Genomic DNA, 24,419 nt, shown 5'->3' with positions numbered 1-24,419 from the left:
GGAAAATAGGCCAGCATGCTACAAAGTGGCAGGGATGAGAGGATGTAGGCACTGACAATGCCTACACATGAGTTGTCCCTCGACTTTTCCAAGGAGCCCCCTCATTACTGAATCATCAAATTGGTCATAAGCAACCACATCCACATTCTATGTGGCTCCAAGTTGCTTTAATTTGTTCTTTCAAAGTAGCCTTTTATGCCTGAAGGAACTGCCTTCCTTTCTGGCCATGACGCTATCTTGTGAACACTATTTAAATCATTACAGAATTCGTCCCCAAAGATATTAGTCTGGGTAAGAGAAAGAGACCTCAAGAGCTCTTATGTTATTTATGGAAATTAGATTCTTTTTGAGGTTAGCTCCGTCTCCAACTTTTTTTTTTATGCTTCCTTTATTTCAACAAGTTGTTCGTATGAATCACAAATAAGATTATTCAACTGCTTGCTCTTTTGGCTTGATAATATATTTCCAAAATACTACCTTTGTCAATTTAGTTCTGTTGTGATTAATAACTACAGAGAAATGAATAATTCTCATTTTCCAAAAGTATATTATTAATAGAAATCACTGTCTTCATAAATGCTCTCCTCCCACCTTCCCTGGAGAGACTTTGAATTTTCATTTTTTATTCTTGGGCTGAGTAGATCCAGCTTTTCATTGATAGGACAAGTGTCTTTGTTTTTGACTCTTAGCCCCTTTTTATTTTAAGTGCCTTTGGCTTGGAGTTGGGGCAAAGGTTACTTTTGTCATAATTTATCTGCATATTCTTAGAGGCCCAGGATTGTGGGCAGTGAATGGCTTCATACTTTTGCAGAAACTGCACTGTCAGTAAAAAGTGAGGTGTGTAAGATAGTTAAGAAAGCTTTTACAAGAGCACTTATTTTCCCTTAAAAATAATTTTAGTCTTATTTTTAAATTTACACTTATCCCTTTTCAGTTCTATCCCTAAGTTTTAAAAAATTCAAACATTTCTATTTCTAAAGCTTCACTCCTATATTAAAAGACATTGCAAATTTTCTCATTCTAATAGATAAAAAGATGCCTAATAATGAAGACAAAAAATTATTTAGTTATATTCAGAATTGTGAATAGAATATGGAGACATATTCTAAACGATCAAGTTCAAGAAAAATACTTTGGATGTAGCATACATAAAATTTTGTTAAAATGCACCAAATTAAAATGAATCACTCACAAAAAAATGTTTATATCCATGATATTCCCTTTTCATCTTTTTATAACAGTGATAGAATATAGCTTGAGAGAAGACTCTTCACAATTTACTAATAAAAGTAACACTTGGTTGTGCTTAAATACTTGTTTACTGGTGTTCCAAATTAATTACCAAGAAATAAGTCAGCCAACACTTAGAAGCACCTAAGAGTTCTCAGGCTGGAAATACACATAGTTCAAATATGAATCAAATCAGCGATGTCAGTGATGATTTTTCCATAGTCAAAAGATTGAAGATGCTAAATATCACTGGACATGAACAGGGATTTAGAATCAATATTTTCCCTAATAGGTTCCATAGAATAGCCAATATTATCAAAGATGCTAATAGATGTTCCCTGAAAAATTAAGTTTTATGATCAAATATATTTGGGAAACTCTGAAAGTACAGTTTTCCATTTTTAGAGGATGGTGACACACATCATTACAGAGTCTGAGATGTGCTATAAGGAAGAAATCTGTTAACCTTGTTTACTCCAGTATTTCTTCAGTCTTTCACTTGGAATACAAGTTCAGAAAGCTGCCCTAGTGAGGTGGTTAGAAATGGGAAACAGTGTTTTAAATCACCTACCAGTCACCAATATCTACCCAGATCTGCTGTTGTTCTCATTGTCTCTGTCATTATCTTAACTGTCACTGTCATAGCGAAATGTTATAGTGATCTTGGTCACACAGAGAACTGCATACATAATTTCTGTATTACTAATGTTTACCACATAAGACAGTTCAAACTTATATGTATCTACCAAACACCCAGACAGCAGCTAGATCATGAAGTCAAGACACAGCACATTTTTAGCCTAGGTCCTAGAGTGAATATTTAGTTAGGGATAGAGAGATGCCATCATCAAACTGAAGGCTCAGGATAAAACCATTATCTACTAGCTGTCTTCTGGGACAGTTCCTGTAATGGTTTAAATAATGGGGAGACTGCTAGGACTGTTGGTTAGCAAGACTATCTTAGGCACAATAATGTTGCGTTAGGAAAATGAAATTATAACAGAAACAGAAATAGCAGCAAGGAGACCTAGGCAAAATGGGGGATTCCTCATTTCTAGGCAACCAGGAAGGGAGAGGAAGAAAGTAGTGTAAAGACAATGAAATAAGGTCAGAATAAATGTGGCCAGCCCAAAGCACACTATTCTTGATCATTTGCAGGGGTGAATGATTAATTATATTATACATTCATAAACAGTTAGCTTCCTTACCAGAAGGTGATAGCCTTGCATGCCTTGATGTTATCATTGTTGTTTGTGAGAGTAAAACTGTTTGAATCCTGCAGGTGAATGGATGGCAGGCATATCCTCCTTATAAACTTAGGGGTACATGTTGACATTTTTAACAGTGAAATCTGTATTAAGAAGTAGAATTCAAGGGCAGCCCGGGTGGCTCAGCTGTTTAGCACCGCCTTCAGCCCAGGGCTTGATCCTGGAGACCCGGAATCGAGTCCCACGTTGGGCTTCCTGCATGGAGCCTGCTTCTCCTTCTGCCTGTGTCTCAGCCTCTCTCTCTCTCTCTGTGTCTCTCATTAATAAATAAATAAAATCTTGAAGAAAAAAAGAAGTAGAATTTGTAAGAGAAGAAATCTACAGTTTGCATTGCTTTTTCTCCCAATTAACTGATAACATGCAAATTAAATGTTTAAAACTACATGCTACTTTGAATAGGTGTTTGTTTTTCCATAAAGGATTATCATTTCCAATGGAGTTTGTAATTTGAGAAAGACTCAGCAAAAGGGGGCTTTCTAAAAATGCCCCATTCTATTATGTTTAGAATCACCTGTTCTTCACTGTGATCTATTTACATATATCCCTGAGCGGCTGCTTTTGAAGTTGAATGTGTGAAGTCAAATGTATGTTATTATAAAGAACTCTTTCCACTTCTGAATCTTCTAGATATCACTCCTATCCATGGGGGACCAAGAATCACCCAACCAAAAGATGAAAACCCTGCATTTTGAATGGACTTCGTTTTCCTAGTGAAGTTCAAGTTCTAGACTTCAGCTCTACCAGATGCCCAAGGATTGGGAGCTGCTGGAAGAGTGTGGAAAAGACCAAGATGTCATGGAACCACCAGGGCCTCTCTCTGTAGGTCCTGTGCTAGGTTATGTGGCCGCGGCAGCATGCGAAGGCTCTGTACGAAGGCTACCTCGGATGCGGTAGACACAGGATGACAGGGCTCTCAGTGTGCTCCTGGAAGAAAATGCTGCAAAATTCATCTGTGGGGAGGAAACTTGCACCTCACAGAACTTTCCTCCAAGTTAAAAAAGAAACAACAACCAAAAAAAAAAAAACAAACAAAATGTCATCTTTTTCAATGGAATGTTTTATATTTAGGATTACAGAAACTATGTTTAAAGGCATCTAGCCTTCCATGTATAAAAATAGTTTTAGAGAATATTAAAGACCCCAGAGTAATAATATATTGGGCAATTCACTGTATTCACCTCCTTTTTTCATTTTAAAAGAAATTCAAAATAGGTAATTGAATTTTGTTGTTGTTGTTGTTGTTGTTTTAAGGAAAGGATTGGTCCTCTCTTAACCAGTGGGTGCTAGTGGCCTGAAGACAGTAGACAGTATTTGTAACCTTTGCACAGACTCTGGGAATAGCTGTCAAATTGTTGGATGTAAGCTAGACTAATAGAATATATTGCTGTACAGTGTGTGTGTGTATACTATATATATGGAGAGGGAGGAGAGGTTTTGATTAGGCTAATGCTTTGCTGCTAATCAAACTTATAGTGTTTTTAGAGCACTTTGAAGAGTTCATAGAATCTATGAAAGACATGCAATATTCCTTATTCTAAGTCCCTTCTCACTAAAATCACCTATATTGTTTTAAAATTTTTATTGTTTGGGAATTTGAAATGAAAACAAGTTATATAATAAAATATAAGTCCTTTATTTATTCATTGAGGCATCCCTAAAAAACCCCCAAGAAGTCAGAATGCCAAATAATGTTCCATTCCTATGTAGGGAGACTTTATGATGAAAATTTTCTAGATTCTTATTGGGCTAACATCTCTTCAACTGGCTTATAACTGGTGTACCATCCAGAAATGCCCTTATTGCCAAGCCAGACTGCACTTCTGCTTAAAGAACATTTTAATTCTATATAACTAGTAATCTGAAGGCTGAAATTATGCTTTTTATTTACTTCTCACTGAGTCCTGGTATCTTTATTTGCATTGATATATTTTTAGTATGATTGAACAGGATTTAGTTCAATATATTTACAATGGCTGAAACATAATAACCTTTTGTATAGTATGGAAAATCTCTTAATGTGAATCCATACTGCTTTTACAATTTGTATGTTCAACACTTAAATGATACCCAAATTTCCTTTAACTAATGACTTTGAAAATTGCCAATGAATCTTTGTCTTTAAACCAAATTAATGATTACAAATACACTGTAACTTAAAATAACAGATGCAATTACAGTAATGAAAAATGTCAGTTTCAGCTTATAAACCAACTCCATTCATATGTGAAATTTATGTGTAAAATCAAAATGATTTTGTTGATTTACCCAGGTAAAATTTTATTCCTAGCCCAACTGAATTTGAACTTGCACTATTATTTTTTATTTCTATTCTTGTACGAAACGGGCGCATTTCCTCGTTGTGTAAGAGGCAGAGGCCTACAAGGGCATAAATTTTAATTGTGATAGGAGCCAATACCTAGAAACAAAGCAACTGTGGGGTAAAAGTTTGAACAATAAAGTTCTTTCTCAAATGATAATATATTGTCAAAAAAGTTTAGAAAAGAATAGTATTCAGAGGTTACACCTTGGTAAAAGAGAGAGGGAGAGAGAGAGAGAGAGAGAGAGATGATCTGTTTGAAGGTATTTTCTAATGCATACAGTTGACCTTATTGACCAGAAAGGGAACAAAGTGTTTCCATCAAACTATTTCTTTTAGACCATAGGAGTGGCATTTATTATGCTAGAAGCCAGTACGAATTAACAAAGATAACAAATGGATGTCCTGCTGTACAGCTTTAGGCCTGTCAACTCTATGCTGATGGAATTCTTTTGCCAAAGTCATGAATGTGTTCTATTTGATTCCTTTCTTAAATTACCAGTCACTGGATCCACCTTCTCCCAGGGCAAGAGCAGGCCTCCAAGAGAAGGCGAGGCACTGGAGAGGGATCCCTCTGGTGCATGCAGTCTCATCCCAACAGCGATGCTGTCTTTTCAAAAGCCCTCGCTTTCTGACTTTGCGACAAGAAGCACCCGCCCTTACAAAACAAGAATGATCATTTTGTTTTCACTCTCCAAACTGCCCTCTAGTGCAAAGAAGTTGTTACTTGAGGGTAATAGGCCTCGTAACCTTTGCTTGATTGCTTTTAAATTTTTTTTCTCTCTCTCGTATAATTGTTAATTATTTGTTGTGCAATGGAATCCGTGTGAATTCGTCTAATTCTCAGTCACTGAATATTTGTATGGAACAGAATATGAATCAGCCTTTTCAGATCACTGTGGATATACAAATGCTTCAGTTAATTATGTTTTGATCTACCAACTCTGTCTGAATATGTGTACTTGAAACCTTAATTTGCTTTTTAAAAGCAAGATGTTCCATTTGCAGGGAAGTGACTGCAGCAGGCATATGTACTTGCTGGTTGTTAACCTTGTATTCTTCCGGTTGTCTGATATCTAACTGGAGGTCTCCAGCAATAGTAACATGGACACTAGACCCAGTTCTCATGGGTGAATTTCAGGACCTTACTTGAGAAATGCTGCCGGAGTTTAAGGTGGACACTTCTGTGGCACTGGGCAGTGTGCATACGCTGGGCATTCTAAAGCAGAATTAAGATCTACTATTATGCAATCTACCCAAGTGATGGAACTGATTAGGAGATAAGGTCTTCTTAGAGGTACCATCTATGCCTTGTAAAATACTATGACTCCTGATGATCAACAACAGGTACAGGGCCAGTTGATTACATGTAATTCCAGCAATACCATCAGTTAATCACCACTCATATGTAAGATGTGGGAAGGCAATAATTTTGTTTAGTCAATTGTATCAGTATTACTATGCATAGTATCCGCATCCCTCCATCTCATTTGCTGAATTGCAAAATATTTTTATTGCTATTTCTCTCCCTTTTTTGGAATGGCAAGGAACTGTGTACAGATATACTGGATTCCTTTAGAAATGGCTTCAGCTTCTATTTGAAGGCAGGAAAAACTTCTTTGTAAGGTACTTTTATTGCTTGCATTTTACTTTTTCTGTGGTGTGTATTCATGAACACAGAAATGAGCTGGAGAGGCAATGCAAAGGAATCAATCTGAACCAGCTCCTTGGCAACCCAGAGATGCAGCTATGAAGGGCTCGTGAGCAAGAGAAGCACAGTGCTTCTCTATGTTGATCTTGACTCTTGGGGTGAAATTCCATCTAAACATGAAATTCTTCATGTTCAGCAACTGAATGTGATAATAAGTGTATTTTATGTACTTTTGGGTCTTCCAGACTATGTCCATTGATGGAAATTGACAGAATTTTGGATAGATTATATTTTCCATTGAAATGTGCTGCTAGCAATTTGCTTACCCTTGGATGCCATTTTTCACATTGATAGGAAGACACAAATGTCTCAGGGAAACAACTTTATGATAAAGAAATTCTTATGTGTGTCATTGTGGTTAAATTGCATATTGTAAATATAACTGTTATGGTTGATTACATTCCTGCTGTGATGTTGCTTTGAGATTTTCAAGAGGGATAGGAAGGATTTTATGATTTTGACAGAGTGACTGATGGATATTGCAAATTTACATGTCTTCTGGGTCCATGGGCAACAGTTGTTTTAAAAATGAAGATCGTGCTCCATAGAAGCATAGAGCATTCTTGGTATGTGAGCTAGGTTAGATTTTTTTTACTACATACATGCAGTAATGAACCAGTTTTTAACATCTTTATAAGTTTATTCATTTTATCATAAAAGTGAACTGTATTCTCAATTGAAGACTGAATATTATTCCTCAAACTGTAGCAAGCTGCCTTTTTTTCCATTTTGTACTATGAAGCTTTGCACTGTACCCAGGAAATGTATTTAGAGATAACAGAAGAGCATTCATTAGAGCAAATGTGTGACTGTTTAAGGGCTGCCATTTGGAAGTAGCTTACCTTTGTTTCATCTGAACAAAGACAGAAGTTTTGTTGCTTATGGAAAGTGACTGTCACTTTGACTGGATAGATGCTTGGAATTGATCTGGTGAACTCACAAATGAAAAATTAGCTGAAGTTTTTGCAAACATGTGATGAACTGGTTCCATAAAACAAGCAGAGAGAGGTTTGAACTAGAATAACAGACCAAGAGGAACAAAAGCTTGAGGCCTTAGCACCTGTAAGTCAGACTGCAAATGCTACTTATAAAATAATATCCTTAATCCATGACTTAGTTTTCCATTTCAAGCACCATTTAAGTTAGAATTCTGGAAAGAAATATAATGCTTGTACATGGCTATTACATTTTAGCTTTCCTTGCCCTTCACACAAGTATGTTTGCCTCATATTTCAGTGAATTTGGAAGGAAATGGAGCTGGTTTAGGGATACCTTATATCAAGAAGGAATGTAAGAAGTATTTGTATGAACCCCACATGATATTGAGGGAGGCAAATAAATATAAGCACCCAGAAGTGAAATCCCTTAGAAGATGACTCATCGAGTTAGGACAATCTGCAAATAAAAACTGAGAAGTCACAGGGCAAGTAGAAGGCAAGTGGTATCCCAGAGCCTGGCATCTCCCAGCAGGGCAGTCAGGGGGCCAGGCAGTTCCCGATGCTTGAATGATTCCTGCTCTGGGTCTCCTGGAAGCAGCAGATCTGGTGTCTTCTCTCACATGTGGTTACTGATGGACTGGTCTCTCTGCACTGTCACCAGTGAGTTGAACACCAGAAGAGCAGCAGATGCGCCCCTAAGACACCCCAATCATATATAAGTCCTGTCTTTAGGACAGGGTCCCTGTGAAGCATTTGAAAGACATTAGACTCCTCTCAAGGATATGATTCTGTGTGCCATTCAGGGAATATGTTTCTGCCACTGGCACCATGTTTGCTTCCCCATCTTTTCTCCATGGCCTCAGGCCTCTTTGGACTGGCAAACCAAATATTATAAGAAATATATGTGGATGTTCAAGATAAATGCAGGCAGGTTTGAATACATTTACACTTAGCTAGATTAGAAAAGAAGCATTTCAATGTATTTCAGTTTGTGAGTAAACCAGTTGATAATCAGGCAATGGAAAGATTCCATCATTGTTCTCTTCCAAAATGCAAAACAAAAATCACCTCAAAGGAAAATCTCTTATGTGCATTTTGTGTACTGACATTTAGTGGATCAAAACTAATTTATGATGCTTCCTATATTCTGTTGTTCCCAGTGGCGAGTTTGTGAAGATCAAAAAGAACAGAACTGCTCTCTGAAAAAAAAGTGCAGCCCCTAATCTCATGTTGCCCAGAGCTTCCATGTTCTGAGCAGCCACAGGTCCACTGCACCCACAGGATGGAAAAGCACCTTCAATCCACTTTTTCTCCCGTAGCTTCCAGGAGCATATCCCTTTCTGTTCCAGTCGCATCTGCGGGCCTCTCTTCTGTCTGGCATATGGGGCATTTCTATCAGGGTCATGCATGGTTACAAGCTTCTCGTATAGTGAGAGGGAGTGTGGGGAGTTGTGTGACAGGGCATGGTTCAGAAGGAGAGGGCTGATGGACTTCTTCCTCTGCACCTGATTTTATCTTCCCCAAACCTCCAAAAAAACTTCTGGCATGAGCACATTGAGGCTCCGAAGTGATGAAGTTTAAGGCCCTGGAAGAGAAGAGAAAGGTAATGCCTCTATGAAAGATTTATATAAAAGATGCAAGTGGCCTTTATTTTTGCTATTGCTTAAATATGCTCTGTAAAATGCTAAAGAAAAATTAAAAATGTATTTTCAATCTTAGTGGAAAAGAATCTCTCTTTTTGTCAAGTTTGTAGCAAATGATCATCGCTTTTCTCTCACTAGCTCTCTCAATCTCTTCTCTATGCTAATGAATCTTTTGATGAAAAAAAAAAAAAAAGCTCCAAAAAGGTGATCATGTATGTTTATGCTCAAATATTTCCTACAGCTTTAACTGATGGCAACTATCTACTGCCACCAATGTTGCATAATGAGTACTTCAAAATTAAGTGACTTTAGATAACAAGTATTTATTATTTCTTCTGAGTCTGTAGGTCAGCTGGGTGTTCTGCTGATCTGAGCTGAACTCCCTCATGTGCATCTGGTCACCTGGCAGGCTGCCTGGTTCTGATGGTCTAGATGGACCCCGATGGGACAGGTCAGCTCTTCCCCCTGTGTGTCTCTTACACCTTCCCACAGCCTAGTCCAGATGTGTTTTGTGGCAGCAGCTAGAGCCAGTGCAGAAACCCAGGACTCTCTTGTCAAGCTTCTACTTGCATCAGGTTTTCCCACTTCCCATTGGCCAAAGCAGATCATGTGGTCAGATCTGGCATTAGTGTGGGAAATTATATCAGGTTTTTACTGCTGTGTAACAAACTGCTATAAAAGTTAGCAGTTAGAAACAACACAAGTTCTTTATCTCAAAATTTCTGTAAGTCAGAAGTTTGAGCACATTTTAACAGGGTTCTCTCATATGCTGGAATCAAAGTATGGGAAGGGTGCTGGGGTCTCCTCCAAGTCTTGGAATCCTCTTCCAAGATCAGGTCATTATTGGCAGACTTCAGTTCTTTGTTTGTAGGACTGGAGTCCTCAGCAACTGAATGCCACCTGTAATCACTCTGCCACATGGCCCTGCCCACAGACAGTTCACATCAAGGCAGCTTGCTTCTTCAAGACCAGCAGGAGAGTTGATCTCTTTCACCGTCCATGAAGAGGGTTTATAACATATCCAAATCAGGAGAGTGACACCCTGTCACCTTCATCACATTCTAGTTGTTATAAAACAAGTCACAGTTGCAGTTTATACTCAAAGGGAGGGGATTACACAAGGAGATCAGTCACTGATCTAAGGTGACCCTAAGGTCACCTTAGGGTATGTCTGCCACAGAGTATAGTACTAAAGGTCACAGGCATAGGGAGATCTAAGAAATTAGGGCCATAAAATAGGAAATATCAATATCAACACACCTGGAGAAGGAGGACTTGTGTGAAGTAGTCTTATGAAAATCACCACAGACTATAGGACCTGAATTCTAGAACATTTCTAGTTGCCATCCCAGGACTCAGATGTCTCCAGCAGGCTGTTTGAAAACCAAATCTAACCCAGCCACAGACCTCTATCACTGTCATGAGAAGCAGGAATGGAAATTCTTCTTCTAGAAGCCAGAAAAGCTTTCAGGAGAAGCACATCCTTCAAACTCCATGCAGGGTAATCTGCTTCTTTATTTTAGTTCTTTATTAAATGGGAACAAATTGATTGTTCTCAGTGATTATGTTTATATGGAAGAGAATAGAATTAAATATGTGAATTATAGAGTATAGCTTGATATAGCTACAAACTCCAATCTTAAAAAAATACATCATAAGTAATGGAAATACATTATGCGTAAAGGAAAATGTCACCCAAATATAAAGATTCTGTCCCCCTTCTCAAAATTGAGCACATAATCTTATATTCATTTTGCTCCTTATATGAGATTTATATGAAGCTGTCCCTGTCATGCAGATTTAATTTGCTGTCATACTATATGAAGACTAAAATGGCATGAATTAATTTTGCTGATGTACTGATTTTATCTCTCGAGCCATGCAGTGTTGCCACAGATGTTTTAACCATCTTTGGCATGTGCAAAAAGATTGTTTATATAACCCGGGAAAACAGTTGTAATTTTCATAATGAGGATACAGGTACACATATTGCAAATTGTTCAAGGATCACAAAACAAATCAATTAAAGTCTAAAATTCCCTAAATTTATTTGCACACCAAGTAAGAGGTAAATATAATTAAGGATTTGGGCCTTTAGCTCATGCAGACTTGGGACTGAATGCTAACTCCATGATTTTCTATTTGGATGCCTTCACAGCAAGGATTTAGCCTCTCTAGAGCTTAGCTTCCTCATCTGTAGAAGGTAAGACACTAGTGGATTTGACTTTCAAAGCTTATTAAACCAAGGCTTCATATAAGAATTAGTACTAAGGTAGAGGTAAGGCACTCAGAGCCGTATCAGCCTGCAACCACCCAGGTCCACAAATCCTGGACTATTTCTGTGCCTGTGGCTTCCTTGCCCTTTCTCTCCCAGTAGCCTGCATCTGTGTCTCTTTGGAGGGGACTGTCCTTGGGTTGCAGGAACCGGTTGTCTGCGGGCACAGGTTAACACCTGGGAACTTCACTCTCCAGAGGCAGCCCTTAACCACTTCCAGAGACGTTCACACAAATGAATCCTCCAATACCCTCCGCCCTGACTAGGACAGCCCTGAGGTATGCTCATCACTGTTCCACAGTTCCCTGTAGAACTGAATCACCCCCTGTGGAACTGTGCCTGGTAACATGTCCTAGCCTGGCTTCCTTCTGGTCCCTGACTTACTTCCCCACTCATCAGTTAGTTTTTCTGGCAGCACTTCCTGATGAATCCATCCCATACATTAGGATATGCTTCTAGGGAAGACTACACAAGGCACTCGCAAAAATATAAATGGCCAAATTAAAATTAGCTTCAGATTTTTGTGATGAGCATGGATTAACAATCTCTTAATGGTATATGTGCTAAGGATATGATTGGTGTCACTGTGCTGTGTTCTGGTATGGAGTCCCCATCAAGCAGGAATGAAACTAGGCATAGTGACCGCACTCCCCTGGCCTCCTCTCCTTTCCTAGGGTCTTTGGGGACTCTGGCTATCGGTGGGATAACAGAGATTAGCAACATAAAGAAAGGGTAGATTAACAGGGCTGTGGCACTTCCCTTACCTCCTGAAATGGTTTGGAGGCATCCCTTCCCATGCTCCATCCACCCCTTGCCCCTGTGATTCTATTGTTATACTTAGATCAAATGAGGTCAGAATTTCAAGAAAAGTCATCCCAGGAAGTAAAAAGAACTTTTAGACAGGGAAGAAGTGGTCTTCCTGCATCTCCATTCACCATACACAGAATAACTCAGAAAGAAGTAAAATTCCCTGCTGTCAGAAGGAAAAGCTAGCTGTCTCTCATTTTGTCTCTTAGAGAGATGGAATGGTTTTCTCATTTGTCCTTCACCAGTTTTCCTTTGAGAATTTTTTTTTCAAATAACCTCAACCAAACTAAAGGGCATCTTGGTGTCTGCTAATTTATTTTTTAAATGCTTTTGAGTTTTGCTTATTAATCCCACTGTGAACCTTTTAGATGATCATATCTTCTCCCTTGCCAAAAAATGAATTCCTATGACAAACATGTACCTTTCAGCATGAATTACATAAGAGGTGACTACGCTATTGAAATGCTCATTAGCATCTCTGTTACACTATTTATATTGGAAAAAAAATTGTTTGACAATCTTCAAAGGTTGTCGTGTCCTATTGTGTTCCTCTCATCAATGCCTGGTCAGGCCTTACCAGTAATGTCCTTAGCATTTTGGTAACAGGAGCTCAAGTTCGGAATGGGTATTGCAAAGTCAGTGGTGCAGAAAGGCAGGGAGTGGTAGTGAAGTAGTGGTTCTCACAGTCTGCTTGCCCAGAGAGTGCCAGATAAGAGGAAGAAAAGCACCTGCGCCAGGCTCCTCAAGGGTTCAGTAGGAGAACTGCCACTAGGAACACTTTCCTGGCCCCTCCTACTCCGTACCCCAGTACTTCCCCTTCCTGCCTGTGTGCTCCCATGCATGCACACACACACACACACACACACACACACACACACGCACGCACACACCCCTATCACTCTTTCCAGAAGGTAGACAGAATCTTTCAATCCTTTTCCTATTGGCCAGCATTTTCATTGGTCAGATGAAGTAGCATGAAGCTTTATGTTGGCCACATTTACGATCATCTACTCAACTCTCATTATTTTTCCCTTTTTTTCTTATTTATATTCGAACCCTGTTTAACTCTGTGTTTCATGGGAAAACATCTCGATCCACATAACACAATGACTTCAAGAATCAATACTGTTTATACTATTTAATCTTAAAGCTTGTCTTCTTTTGCACTCCTAAATTTTGAAATATTTTTAATGCACATTTTAAACTTTAAGGGATATGAAATATCATGGAAACATTATTTGTTTTCCTGCTTTATCCTGTAGACTTCATAACAGCATCAGGAGCTTTTATAGTACAATAGATTTTTGGTTTTGTTTTTCCCTCAGAAACAATAAAAGGGAATTGCTAACTTTGAAACAAAATTATGACTTCATCTTTAACTAGCATTTCTATTTTTTAGTTTTGCTGAGTTACATGGATTAAAAAACCAAACTACACAAGTAAATAAGTTGACCGATAATATTTGAGTTGGAAAATCTTTCGTCCACTTAACAGTAATCAGATCAGTTTAAAGAAGTGCTAGATTTACCTACAGCAGTAAAATTATGAGACTAATTTCTAAAATTCTCACCTCAAAATTCACAGTCTCTACTTTGTCCTGGGGAGGGGTAGGTGTGTTGAGTGGCTACAGAATGGCAGGCACCATGCAAAGTACTTTGCAGATATCTATTCATCGTAACAGCCACTGTGAAAGAGGATATAATTGATAGTATTGTAGAAACCAAACAAAACAAGGTAAAAAAAAAAAAAAAAAAACAAGGTTCAGGAAAGTTAAGAAGCCAATAGCTAGTGGAAAACAAACAAACAAGAAAACCCAGAACCCCGTAAGAAAACCAAGATTCTTTCTTCATGGCTCTATACTGTTTTCAATCTTACCAAGCAAAATTCTTAGTTTATATCAACAAGATAAGATTGCTCAACTTATAGGACTTAAAAAAATTCTCTTTATGCTTTATTTAATGGTATTATCTTGCCTCTAGGTCCTAGCATCTGCTTTGTTTGTATGTATCACTGATGAATACCTTAAATAGTTATAGGACAAAAATGCTCTATTCTTTCCAAAAGCACATATGCAGACAACATTCAGCGTTTCAATATTTGTTCACTGCTAGAGCCTGAGCCACACCAGACTACTCACAATCCAACCTACATTTTAATGTTTTCAGTAGGCCCCAACTTTCTATAAGCACTTTGATGAGCCCATTCATGTAACCCCTTGATATATTATAAATTCACAAGTAATACTAGCTAATTAAATGGCTCAAAAATCAATCCAGTCTTTAGTCTATAAAAGTCAGTGGGGCGGGGGGGGTGGGGAGGGAAAGACAGTAGATCAGAGCTTTTCCTTTCAAAGACAAAGTGAAAGAGATATTCAGGCTGTGTGACCCAAGGTGAATGACTTGACCACTGCAACCCTCAGTTTTCTGAGATAATAGTGCTTTTCTTGCTCTATTACCATAAGGATTAAAGGTGCTAACATATGAAAAATGGTTTAATGAGTAGGTCAAGGAAACACTAAATAAATACCAGTTTTATTAGGCTGTGGTTTCCAGAGGTTAAAAGACAGCTTTATTGACACATTTAAAAGTTTCCTCATTTTTAAAATGTCCCAGCCAACACTGCCTCCTTGAGGATGTCCAACCCCAAAGACACCAGTTCCAGGGAGTCAGTGGCAGAAGGTCTGTTGATACTTCAGCATCCTGTTCAACTCTAGAGTATAAGAGATAGAATACCAAACAGTTCGAAGAGTAAAAGGGAATTTATTAGCTCATTTATTTTTTTAAGATTTTATTTATTTACTCATGAGAGACACACAGAGAGAGGCAGAGACATAGGTAGAGGGAGAAGCAGGCTCCCTTGTGGGGGTTGCTGACAGGACTCTCTCCCAGGACCCCAGGATCAGGACCTGAGCCAAAGGCATATGCCCAACCACTGAGCCATGCAGATGACCCTTAGTGGCTCATTTAATTGAAATATCAAGAATTGGAAAGTTTGGGGCATTGCTAAATTCAAGGGCTCAGAAGGTATCAGCAAGACCCCCTGTCTCTCTTTCTCTCTGTCTCTTGGACACTCATTTCTGAATTTTGCTCTCCTCTATCTTGGATTTACTTCCATGCAGGTCCTCTTCCCACAGTGGTTCCCAGGAATTACATCCTTCTAGCTCCTAGTCCATCAGAAAGAGTCCCTTACCACTTTGATGGAAGTTTCAGAATTAAGTCTCAGTAGACCAAGCTGGGCAGTGGGCTCTGCACTTAAGCTGAGAGAAGAAAGGCTAATGGGATATGCTGATGAGCTTTGGCATGGGTCACGTGCCTGCCCTTGTGCCAATCACTGTGTCCAGGGGACTTAGATGCCCATCCCTGGAGACCCAGGGAGAGGAGCCTAGGGAACACCATGGTTTGAGGGTGGGAAGGAGGAATCTAAGGATAATGAGGAGTTAGATTTTTGGCAGACAACAAGTAGATGTTTATGAACTTAGGTTTGTCTTGCCAGGAAGCATTTGTGTCTGACCGTTGACACAGATTTCTAGCAAAACTTTTCCTGCCTCACTAGTCTGTCATTTCAGTTTGCTTATAGGTATTTAAATAAACCATCTCTTAAGCAGAAGATTTTAGCAAGGAAGAAGTACAGTCAAAGTGAATCAGGAAGCCCAGGGAACAACCGTCTGAATAGCTCTCCTGTTTCATTTGTCAGAAAGCCCATTGGGTAATGGTAGACAAAGTAGCAAGGACGAGCAAGCCAGAGAAATAGACACATCCTTCCCTGTGGTCAGCTTCCAGCTCTGTTATTGTAATACCTGTTATTTCCTCCTTGACAATATTCAGCTTTTTTGTTGACCGAGGGAGTGTGTTGGTTTCTGAGCAGTGATGCTGCCCTTGTGGTTCTCCACCACTTTCCTCCTTTGGGCTAGAGTATACCCCAGCCTTTGCTCTCCAGCCTGCACCACTGCTTGTTAACCTGTTGGTTCAGGCCTTCCAAGCTTCGGGCCCATCTGCTTCGGGCAGCCAGTATGTAACTAGCAACTTCAGAGTCACACAAAACCTCTTCCCAAACCCACAACTGCTAGGATCTTGCATTGTGCTTGCTGACCTGCCAGCTTTGTCACCTGGAGCCCTTAGCACCCTCTGTCAGCCTTGTCATCAGATGCTCTTTTAGGAGTTATCTACCTCTGACCTGGCCTTCCGCCTCAATCTGTGTGGCTGAATCCTAAACAAACTTAGCACCTGAAACCCAAAACAGAGCCCACTACTCACCAAAACTCCAGAGTGACCCCTTGTATAATGACATTCACACTGAGCCCAAGTTGTCAATGTCCATTAGACTTGGATAATGATATTGGGGTTGCATCCTTTGCTCCTTCAACACACAGAGGGCCAACTTATCCTGTTTACCCATTTCAATTCTGTGCTGGGCTTCAAAGTTTCCAATGTGCTTTGGTGCCAAGCCTGCTCACATGACTTATGGCATTGGGCGAATTCTCCCTGTGTAAACGCGGCAAAGCTGGGTCATCACAACTAAGAAGCTCTCATGAGCCAAGTGCTCATTCACCCCTTTATTTATTCATATAACAAATGTTCATGGCATAATCCAGTGCTTCTAAAACTTCAACAGGCATACTAACTATCTGTGGAACTTATTAAAACTTATTAAAATGTAGGTTCTGATTCAGTAGGGCTGTGGTAGGGCATGGGCTTCTGTATCTTTAAGAAGCTTCTAGATGATATACCTGCTGAAATTTCATGAATGGGAGTTTCAGTAATAAGGAATATAGACACTCAGTAAATATTTGTTGAACGTTAAATGAATGAAAACCTAAAGCAAAATTTTGAACAAAAGTTTTAGTTTAGATAGAAAAGAGAGAAAATAAAAAAAAGAAAAGAGAGGCATGAGGTTGGCAAGTTATTCGTAAGTGACAGTTATTGGGTCAAAGGCTTTAAAGCCTTTGTCAGTTGAGGTTTTCTTAGTGTGTTTCCCCCTTTATCCATCCTTATGATCTTTGATGTGTTTCCTGTCTCTTGCTAAGGGAAAAAGAGCCAACTTTAGACTTGCATTTCAATTGTTTAACTTTTTAAAAAAATATGTTTATTTAATCATGAAAGACACAGAGAGAGAGGCAGAGATATAGACAGAGGGAGAGATATAGACAGGGGCTCCCACGGGGAGCCTGATGCAGGACTCGATCCCAGGACCCTGAGATCACGCCCTGAGCTGAGGGCAGATGCTTAACCACTGAACAACTCAGCTGCCCCTCAATTATTTAACTTTTAAAACCTGTTGCCTGTTCCTTTGGAACCATACTTACAGTTTTCCAGTGTGCTCTATATAAGCATGGCCTTATAGTCATACACACACACACACACACACACACACACACACACATATACGTGCACACATGATGCCTAATTAATGGTGATTTTTTTTTTTTTTTTTGTAACCAATAACCTACATCCCCCAAGTCTACTGGACACCAAGACTATTTCTGGCATGGCATATCTAGATTACCACCAATCTTACAAAAGCTCAAGCCGGGTAAAAAAATGGAAAGTGCCATGAGAGCCAAGGCCTCCCTCTGCCTACTTCATCCCTATTGTTTTCTTCCTCTTTAACTGATTTTTGACTTGATTTCTTTCTGTTTAGCAGATTAGCTGGACAAAGCAAACACTCTTCTGTATCCTCAGAAAGTTCATTTTACAGCTCACAGCAGAGTTTGTGGAGAGGTTTGTTCTGTGAAGGAGGAACACAGCAGGTAAAAGGCAAGCCATTTCACAGAGGTCAGTTGGGAGTCCGTTCTCTGTGGGTCATAGTAATCGTGAAGAGCTCATCAGAAGTCCCCAAGAGTCCTCGAGAGGAGGCTGGTATTGGAGAGGGGTGGAAGTGTTTGGGTCATCATTCCTACCTCAGAACTCTGGCTCTCCACGTAATGGACACTTTCCATGAGGAATGCTCATGTATTAGTTACCTCCCTGCCTGCCAGCCAAATGCCTCCCTCTGCTATATTTCTGTAGACCACCAACACTATAACCTCAGATAGGAATTATTCAGAGCTCTGGTTCCTCAGATATGTTGAGCTGGGGACATATTTTTAAAAGTAAAATTTAATGGTACATTTCCTATAAGAATCACCTTAAACAACTTTGCCTATCCTCCTAAACCCAAGCCCACAACAAATTAAGTTTCATCTCTTCTCTCTAGAGTGGAATCTCTTTCCAACTTTAAGAGCAAGTGGATTAGAGTTCCCCTTCAGCTGGTGTACCATTTCAGTTTAACCTGCCATGACCTTGAACTCACCTGAGGGCATGAATGGACAATGTCCCCATCCCATGACACAATTCAGCAGGCTGTAGGAGACAACCAAAGACATTTATCAACTTTTTGAGGAGGCAAAGTCTGACCTCAAAGTTTCAGTGTCTTTGCTGTTATAACCATTGTAGATTTAACACGCATCTGAGGACTTGAAACTACACCCTTTGAACAGCTAATGGTTCATCAACATAGTCATGGAATTGTGGACTTTTATTGCAGGAAAAGCCTGAAGAGAAGCATCCAAGGGCTCTACTCTGCAGGTTTTAAAACTTGTTCAATGTCACATCACTTCCAACGCATGGAAGAACACAGTCTGGGGAGAGCCCTCGGCTGAATTTGGAAGCATGTATTGGAAAAGCCATACTTGAATTACAAATGGCTTGGGTTGGGCTTATTCCATCAATGCATGTTAGCTTGGCGATGTACCTGGTGACAGCGTGACATTTTCAACCTCTGATTTAGATGACAGTGACCAAAACCTGGAAGACGTTAGGAGTACCACTGTTATCTATGTATTAGGACAGTGTCTTTCTAAGATTTTATTTTTTTAGGTTAGAACACTCTTTTCTGATTAATACCCCCCTCACCCCAGAAAAAAAATGAATGCTAAAAGTATGCATAAAGAAAAAAAACATAAAACACTTACAATCCTGTCATTCAGAGCTTTTTAAAAAGGCTTGTACACTGGTGTTGATTCTTTAAGGATATTGTACATTTTCTAACCCAAGTTTTTTTTCACTTATCAGTATAAGTGGACATATTTACATGTCAAGAAAATCCTCATCTACACTAGTTCTCAGCAGTCTGTAGCCTGACAGCCAGATGCTGCTCACTGCTTGACTTTGTAAATAAAATTGAATGGGAACACAGCCATGCTCATTCATTTATGCATTGTCTCTAGTTGCTCATGAGTTACAGTGAAGAATTGAGTATTTGCAACAGGGACAACCTGGCCCACAAAGCCTAAAATATTTACTTTTGGCCCTTGACAGAAAAATTTTCCTGACTCCCATTCTACACCATCACTTTTTGATACATGAGCCACATTTCATTGCATCATCATATCATTTATTTAACCAGCTTATGTCGAGGCACTTGTAAATTGTTTCCCATTTTAAACATTTAGTTTGTTTTCATCACACCCCACACTGGGCTAAATATGTTCTTATTGAACTTTTTTTTTTTATTACATTCCATTAGGAAATTTGCCGACGACCGAAATTTACTAAGTTAAAGGATACTTTAATCTTTCCCTTTTAAGTGATTTTGGTAACCATTGTCCTATTTTCTTCATTTCTAGATAAAGGAGTTATAATAATGACCAAACTACTGATACATACAACATGGGTAAATCTTAAAAGCATTATGCTAAGTGAAAGAAGCCAGATAGAAAAGAGTACCATACTATGATTCCATTTACATGAAATTCTAGAAAAGGCAATACTATAGTGATAGAAAAGAGGTTAGTGGTTACCGGGGGTTTGAGGTGGGGTTCAATTAACTGCAAAGAGACACAGGTGACTTTTTGAAGTGAGGAACATCTATTATGTTTTGATTGTGATGGTGGCAACATAATTGTATAATTTTGTCAAAACTTATTGGGCTCTGTTCTTTAGGTAGATACATTTTATTATATGTGAGTTACACCTTAGTAAAGTTGACTAATAAAATAAAACAGATACATAAGTGATAAAGAAAGAATGGGAAGGAAAGAATCTGGACTCATGAGCATCTTGTTTGAATAGTTGAATGGTGGTGCCATTGACCATAAGAAGATAACCAGGGAGAGGAACAAATATAGGAAGTGGTAGGGAGAAATATCCATGAGGGAGTCCAAGTTTTGGAGAGGACACAGACTTTGGAATTATTAGTGCATTGATGGGTGTAGACACTGCCTACGTGCATGAATTTTTTCAATGACAGTGAAGAGAAAGGGAAAAGGTAAGACCCAGTGCTCATCAAGAGGCCACGCTGAATCCTTGAGAGTCTAAATGTTAGGCGGTTGTGTTACTCCAACTGTGGTTGGTGGCCCAGCAACAATGGTATCATTTCAGTTTATTAGAAATGCAGAATTTTGTGCCATAATACATATCTATGGAATCATAATCTGCATTTGAACAAGATCCCCAGGTAGCTCTTTTGTACATTAACGTTTGAAAAGTGCAGTTTCAGATCAACCTCAACCCTTTACTTCTTGAATTTCTTCCAGAACCCAGTCGAGGGCATAAAGAAACATGGGCTGCTGAAGCCAAGGATTACATCATCGAATTAAAGTTGTTTTCCATTCTTAGTTAAAAAAAAAAAAAAACAAACAACTATTGTATGCTAAGGGAGCTAAGAAATGTTAATTCAAATGTTCTCTGTTTATGCAACAGGCTGCAGTTGCTTCTGGGAAGCTGTCAAGGTTTATTTAGACTGGAAAGAACCTTTTTTCTTTTCTTTCTTTTTCTTTTCTCTTTCTTTTCTTCTTTCTTCCTGTCTTTTTTTTTTTCCTCAACAAACATAGACAGAGACAAGTCCTATTTCATTAGGAATTGCTTGAAAGGTTATTTATTTATTTATTTATTTATTTAGCTTTTATAAAAAAGGGCTTTGTTTAGCCAAAAGACATAAATGTTTCTCTTTGAATTCTTGGAGACAGACTGTCCATTAGGAACATTGAGCGATGAGGAATTTGGGATGCAGAACAGCAGCTGTCACCATGTTAACTCTATAGATGCTTGTACAAACAGAGTTGCTTGTGCGAGTCCACTTCCCAAGGAGAGATGGTAGGTGAGCACGCAGATGGGAAAGCTGTCCCAGCTACTCTATGTCTGAGGCTCACTGCTGTGGGGTCCTGAGACTGGTGTTGTCCAGGGCAGTTGATCTATTTGCTCGCTAGTTGAGCTGTTATTGTTTGTTGATGAATTTGCCTTGGAATATGGAGAGATTGTTGAAGAAACTATGGCATATTGCTAAGTGTCTGTGCTTTAGAAACAGACAGACCTGGATTTTATCCCAACGCTGCCCACTTATTTGCTTTGTTTCTCTGCCTCCCTACCCCAAAGTCTGTTTTTTTAATCACAAAAATGGATTGTTATTAGGAGCAAATGCGGTAATGGATTGAAGAGTTTCATGTAAAAACTACACTTGGTCTACCATAGGGATGGAGAAAATATGACAGGACTCTCGATGCCTCCCGTTTTATAACTCACTCCTATTCAGGGCCACTGTGAATGCACCCTCAATGTCAGAGACTCCCCGTGAGTGGCAATTCATGTGCAGTGTGGAGCCTATGTGGCTCTATGCTGCTGCTTTGCACACACCTCCTGACTGTGATCCATAGTCTGCATTTGGGTTTCCAGGGCCCTGTTGCATTTTCTTCCCTCCCTTCACAATTCTTATTTGCAGAGAAGGCACAGCTGTCGTCTAGCATTTCTTACCGGGGAGAGGAGTTACTGCTATGTGCACGCCAGGGACGTGAGGAATATCTGGGCGTTCTCAAGCTCAGTCCAGTTTCAGTGAGAATGTTTTCATCTTAACAATCATCCGATGGACAGGTTAAGCCTATGTAAGAAAAACGTGTAATTTCCTAGGCCTCCCAGTTTGTTGGATGTGAGATCTCATTGGGTTAAGCTCTTTACTTGTGGTTCCCTTGCCTTGTTGCTATTGGCTCCATCACATGACTTACTTTGGTATATGGATACTAACCACACTTGGGGCAAGCAGTTGTACTTGTGTGAGGGGACCCTGGTCTTGTGCTGTTGCCATTTCTATGAGAAAACATGCCCTGACCAGCCTTCGGGTCCAAGGAGAATGAGCAACATATGAAGTAAACCTGGCTCAGTCAGTAGGTTGGAGGCAGGCCCAGCCGAGCTCTGCCAAATGGGTGAGAATAATTATTATTGTTTGAAGCCACTGAATTTTGGGGTAGTGTGAAACTCATCCCATTTTCAACATTTCTTTGACCTCATTGGTCCTACAATCAATTGATTCTGCCACATTTTTACATGCTTTATATCCCTCATAGCCTTATTTCCTGCCCTATCCAGTATAGATTCTATGGCTCATCATGACGATTGCTTCCTTGCATTCACCATCAACTTTATTACCTGGCAAACTCCTTCCCTGATTACATCAAGCTGTCATCCTACAGCACATTTCCATAGTTGACATTGAAGCTGGCCAGAGAAAAGCACACAGTCCTGCCAGCTGGGCTCTCTCAATGCCACTCAGTGGTACTGCCATATTGTTCTTGGGCCTCTGCTTTCACAAATTCCTGTTGTGACTATTTTTACTTAGTTCACTCTTATTATAATTTATTATCACTCTTTCAAACTTTTGGCACCTCCTCTGCCATCTTTGCTCTAACTCACAACTTTGCTTAGTCTTCCACGAGGCAGTCAGAAGCTCTTTCACTTGCTCACACTATGGTATCTACCCCAATTCTAGCCTTGGTGACTCTCCTTCCCTCATGCTCCCAGGGTTAAACTATCTTTGCTTTCAAAGCCCCCCCCCCCCCCCACTATATCCATCTCCTTGCATGTGTTTAGAGACACTGTTCCAGTAAACTGTCCTCTCTCTCTTTATCATTTGCTTTTCTTTCCTTCTGGATCATTCCATGCATATAAATATGCTATGATTTCTTTCATTTCAAAGAAAATATTAAAAAATGTACCTTACTTATATTCATCCTCCAGCTACCAAATCATTTGTGTTCTTCTTGGGTCAAAACTTCTTGAGAAAGTTGTCCATAGTGACGGTCTCCGCTTCCTCTCCTACCACCCTTTCTTAAATCCATTTCCCTCAGGCTCTCATCTCTGTCACACCAACAAAACTGTTCTTGTCAAGGCCTAAGTGACCTCCATGCTGCTAAATCCAATGACTCTTCCATTTGGATCACTCTCTCATGCTGGAAACATTTTCTTCACTTAGATCCTGGAATTTCTGATTTTTCTTTCTCACTGCTTGTTCACTCTTTCTCCATCTCATTAGCTGATTCTTCCTTGCTCACCTGCTCTCTGAATGTTGGAGTGTCTGGGGCTCCAAGAACTGTCCACACTCACATCTGCTTTAAATACCACTTATGAGCTTGTATATTGACTACTCCCGAATTTACATCTAGCCTAAGCCTCTCCTCTAAGCTTGAAGATCCTGTATACAACCGATTAGCTCCCTGCCAATGGTTTACTCTGCATCTTGAATATTCCACGTCCCATGCTGTTATCTTGCTTTTCTGCGTCTCACACTTCCTCCTCTCAAAGTCTTTCCTATAACCACAATTCTTTCGATTTCTCAAATTAAAACTTTTTAGTCATCTTGCACTCTTTTCTTTCTCCCACACCTGATCCCCTTCTTCAAATCCTGCTGGATACACTTTCAAAATATATCCAGAATCTGATGCCATAGCATCACATCCACCTCTACTGTCCTAGCTCAAGCCATTGCCATCTCTTACCTGAATTATTGCAATAGCCTCCACTGGTCATCTGCTTTTACCTTCCACTGCTACCATCCACCAGAGTATCCACAAGGCAGGCAGAGTGATCTTTAAAAAACATTGATTGGATCATGTTATTTGTCTGCTTAAAATTTCCCAAAGATTTCCAACTCTTTCAGAGTAAAGATCAAGATCTTCACAGGCCCTATATGATCAGAACTCCGTCTCCCTAGCTCCTATATCTCTCCCAACTGTCTTACCCAACTTCAACCACATTGGCCTCCTCATCATACCTTGAACATGCCACATCAGGTCCCATCTGTGTCCTTTGCACTTGCAGTTCTCCTGCCTGGAATGCTTCTCTCCTAAGGTCATGGTTTGCTTCTTCACTTCTTTTAAGCATCACATCCCCAGTGGGTCTTCCTTGACTCTAGGTTAATATCGCCACCCACCTACCCCAAGAGTTCCTAGCCAACAGCTGTCATTTACACAAGCACTTACCAGCTGC

The 24,419-nt window shown here is 39.6% G+C and overlaps 1 protein-coding gene and 1 long non-coding RNA gene across 14 annotated transcripts in view; one reads left to right on the top strand and one right to left on the bottom strand.

Moving 5' to 3' along the window:
- NEK10 (NIMA related kinase 10) overlaps nucleotides 1-9,182 on the top strand; it is a 222,816-nt gene extending 213,634 nt beyond the window's left edge. For all 13 annotated transcript variants that reach the window (XM_072793048.1, XM_072793047.1, XM_072793042.1 and 10 more), the window contains one exon: nucleotides 3,126-9,182. In XM_072793048.1, coding sequence (XP_072649149.1) covers nucleotides 3,126-3,174 — 49 coding nt within the window. In that variant the 3' untranslated portion in view covers nucleotides 3,175-9,182. The remainder of the gene's footprint in view (nucleotides 1-3,125) is intronic.
- Nucleotides 9,183-18,478: 9,296 nt separating this feature from the next.
- Nucleotides 18,479-24,419, bottom strand: part of LOC140614134 (uncharacterized) — a 67,379-nt gene continuing 61,438 nt past the window's right edge. The window contains exons 4-5 of the long non-coding RNA XR_012015022.1: nucleotides 23,930-24,019; nucleotides 18,479-18,527 (exon numbers count right to left, since the gene is read on the bottom strand). This is a non-coding gene — a long non-coding RNA (uncharacterized lncRNA). The remainder of the gene's footprint in view (nucleotides 18,528-23,929; nucleotides 24,020-24,419) is intronic.

This window comes from Canis lupus, chromosome 22 (genome assembly GCF_048164855.1).
Source record: "Canis lupus baileyi chromosome 22, mCanLup2.hap1, whole genome shotgun sequence".
Classification (NCBI taxonomy): domain Eukaryota; kingdom Metazoa; phylum Chordata; class Mammalia; order Carnivora; family Canidae; genus Canis; species Canis lupus.
Note: the sequence above shows the minus strand (reverse complement) of the source record. Positions and strands in the feature narration are given on the sequence as shown.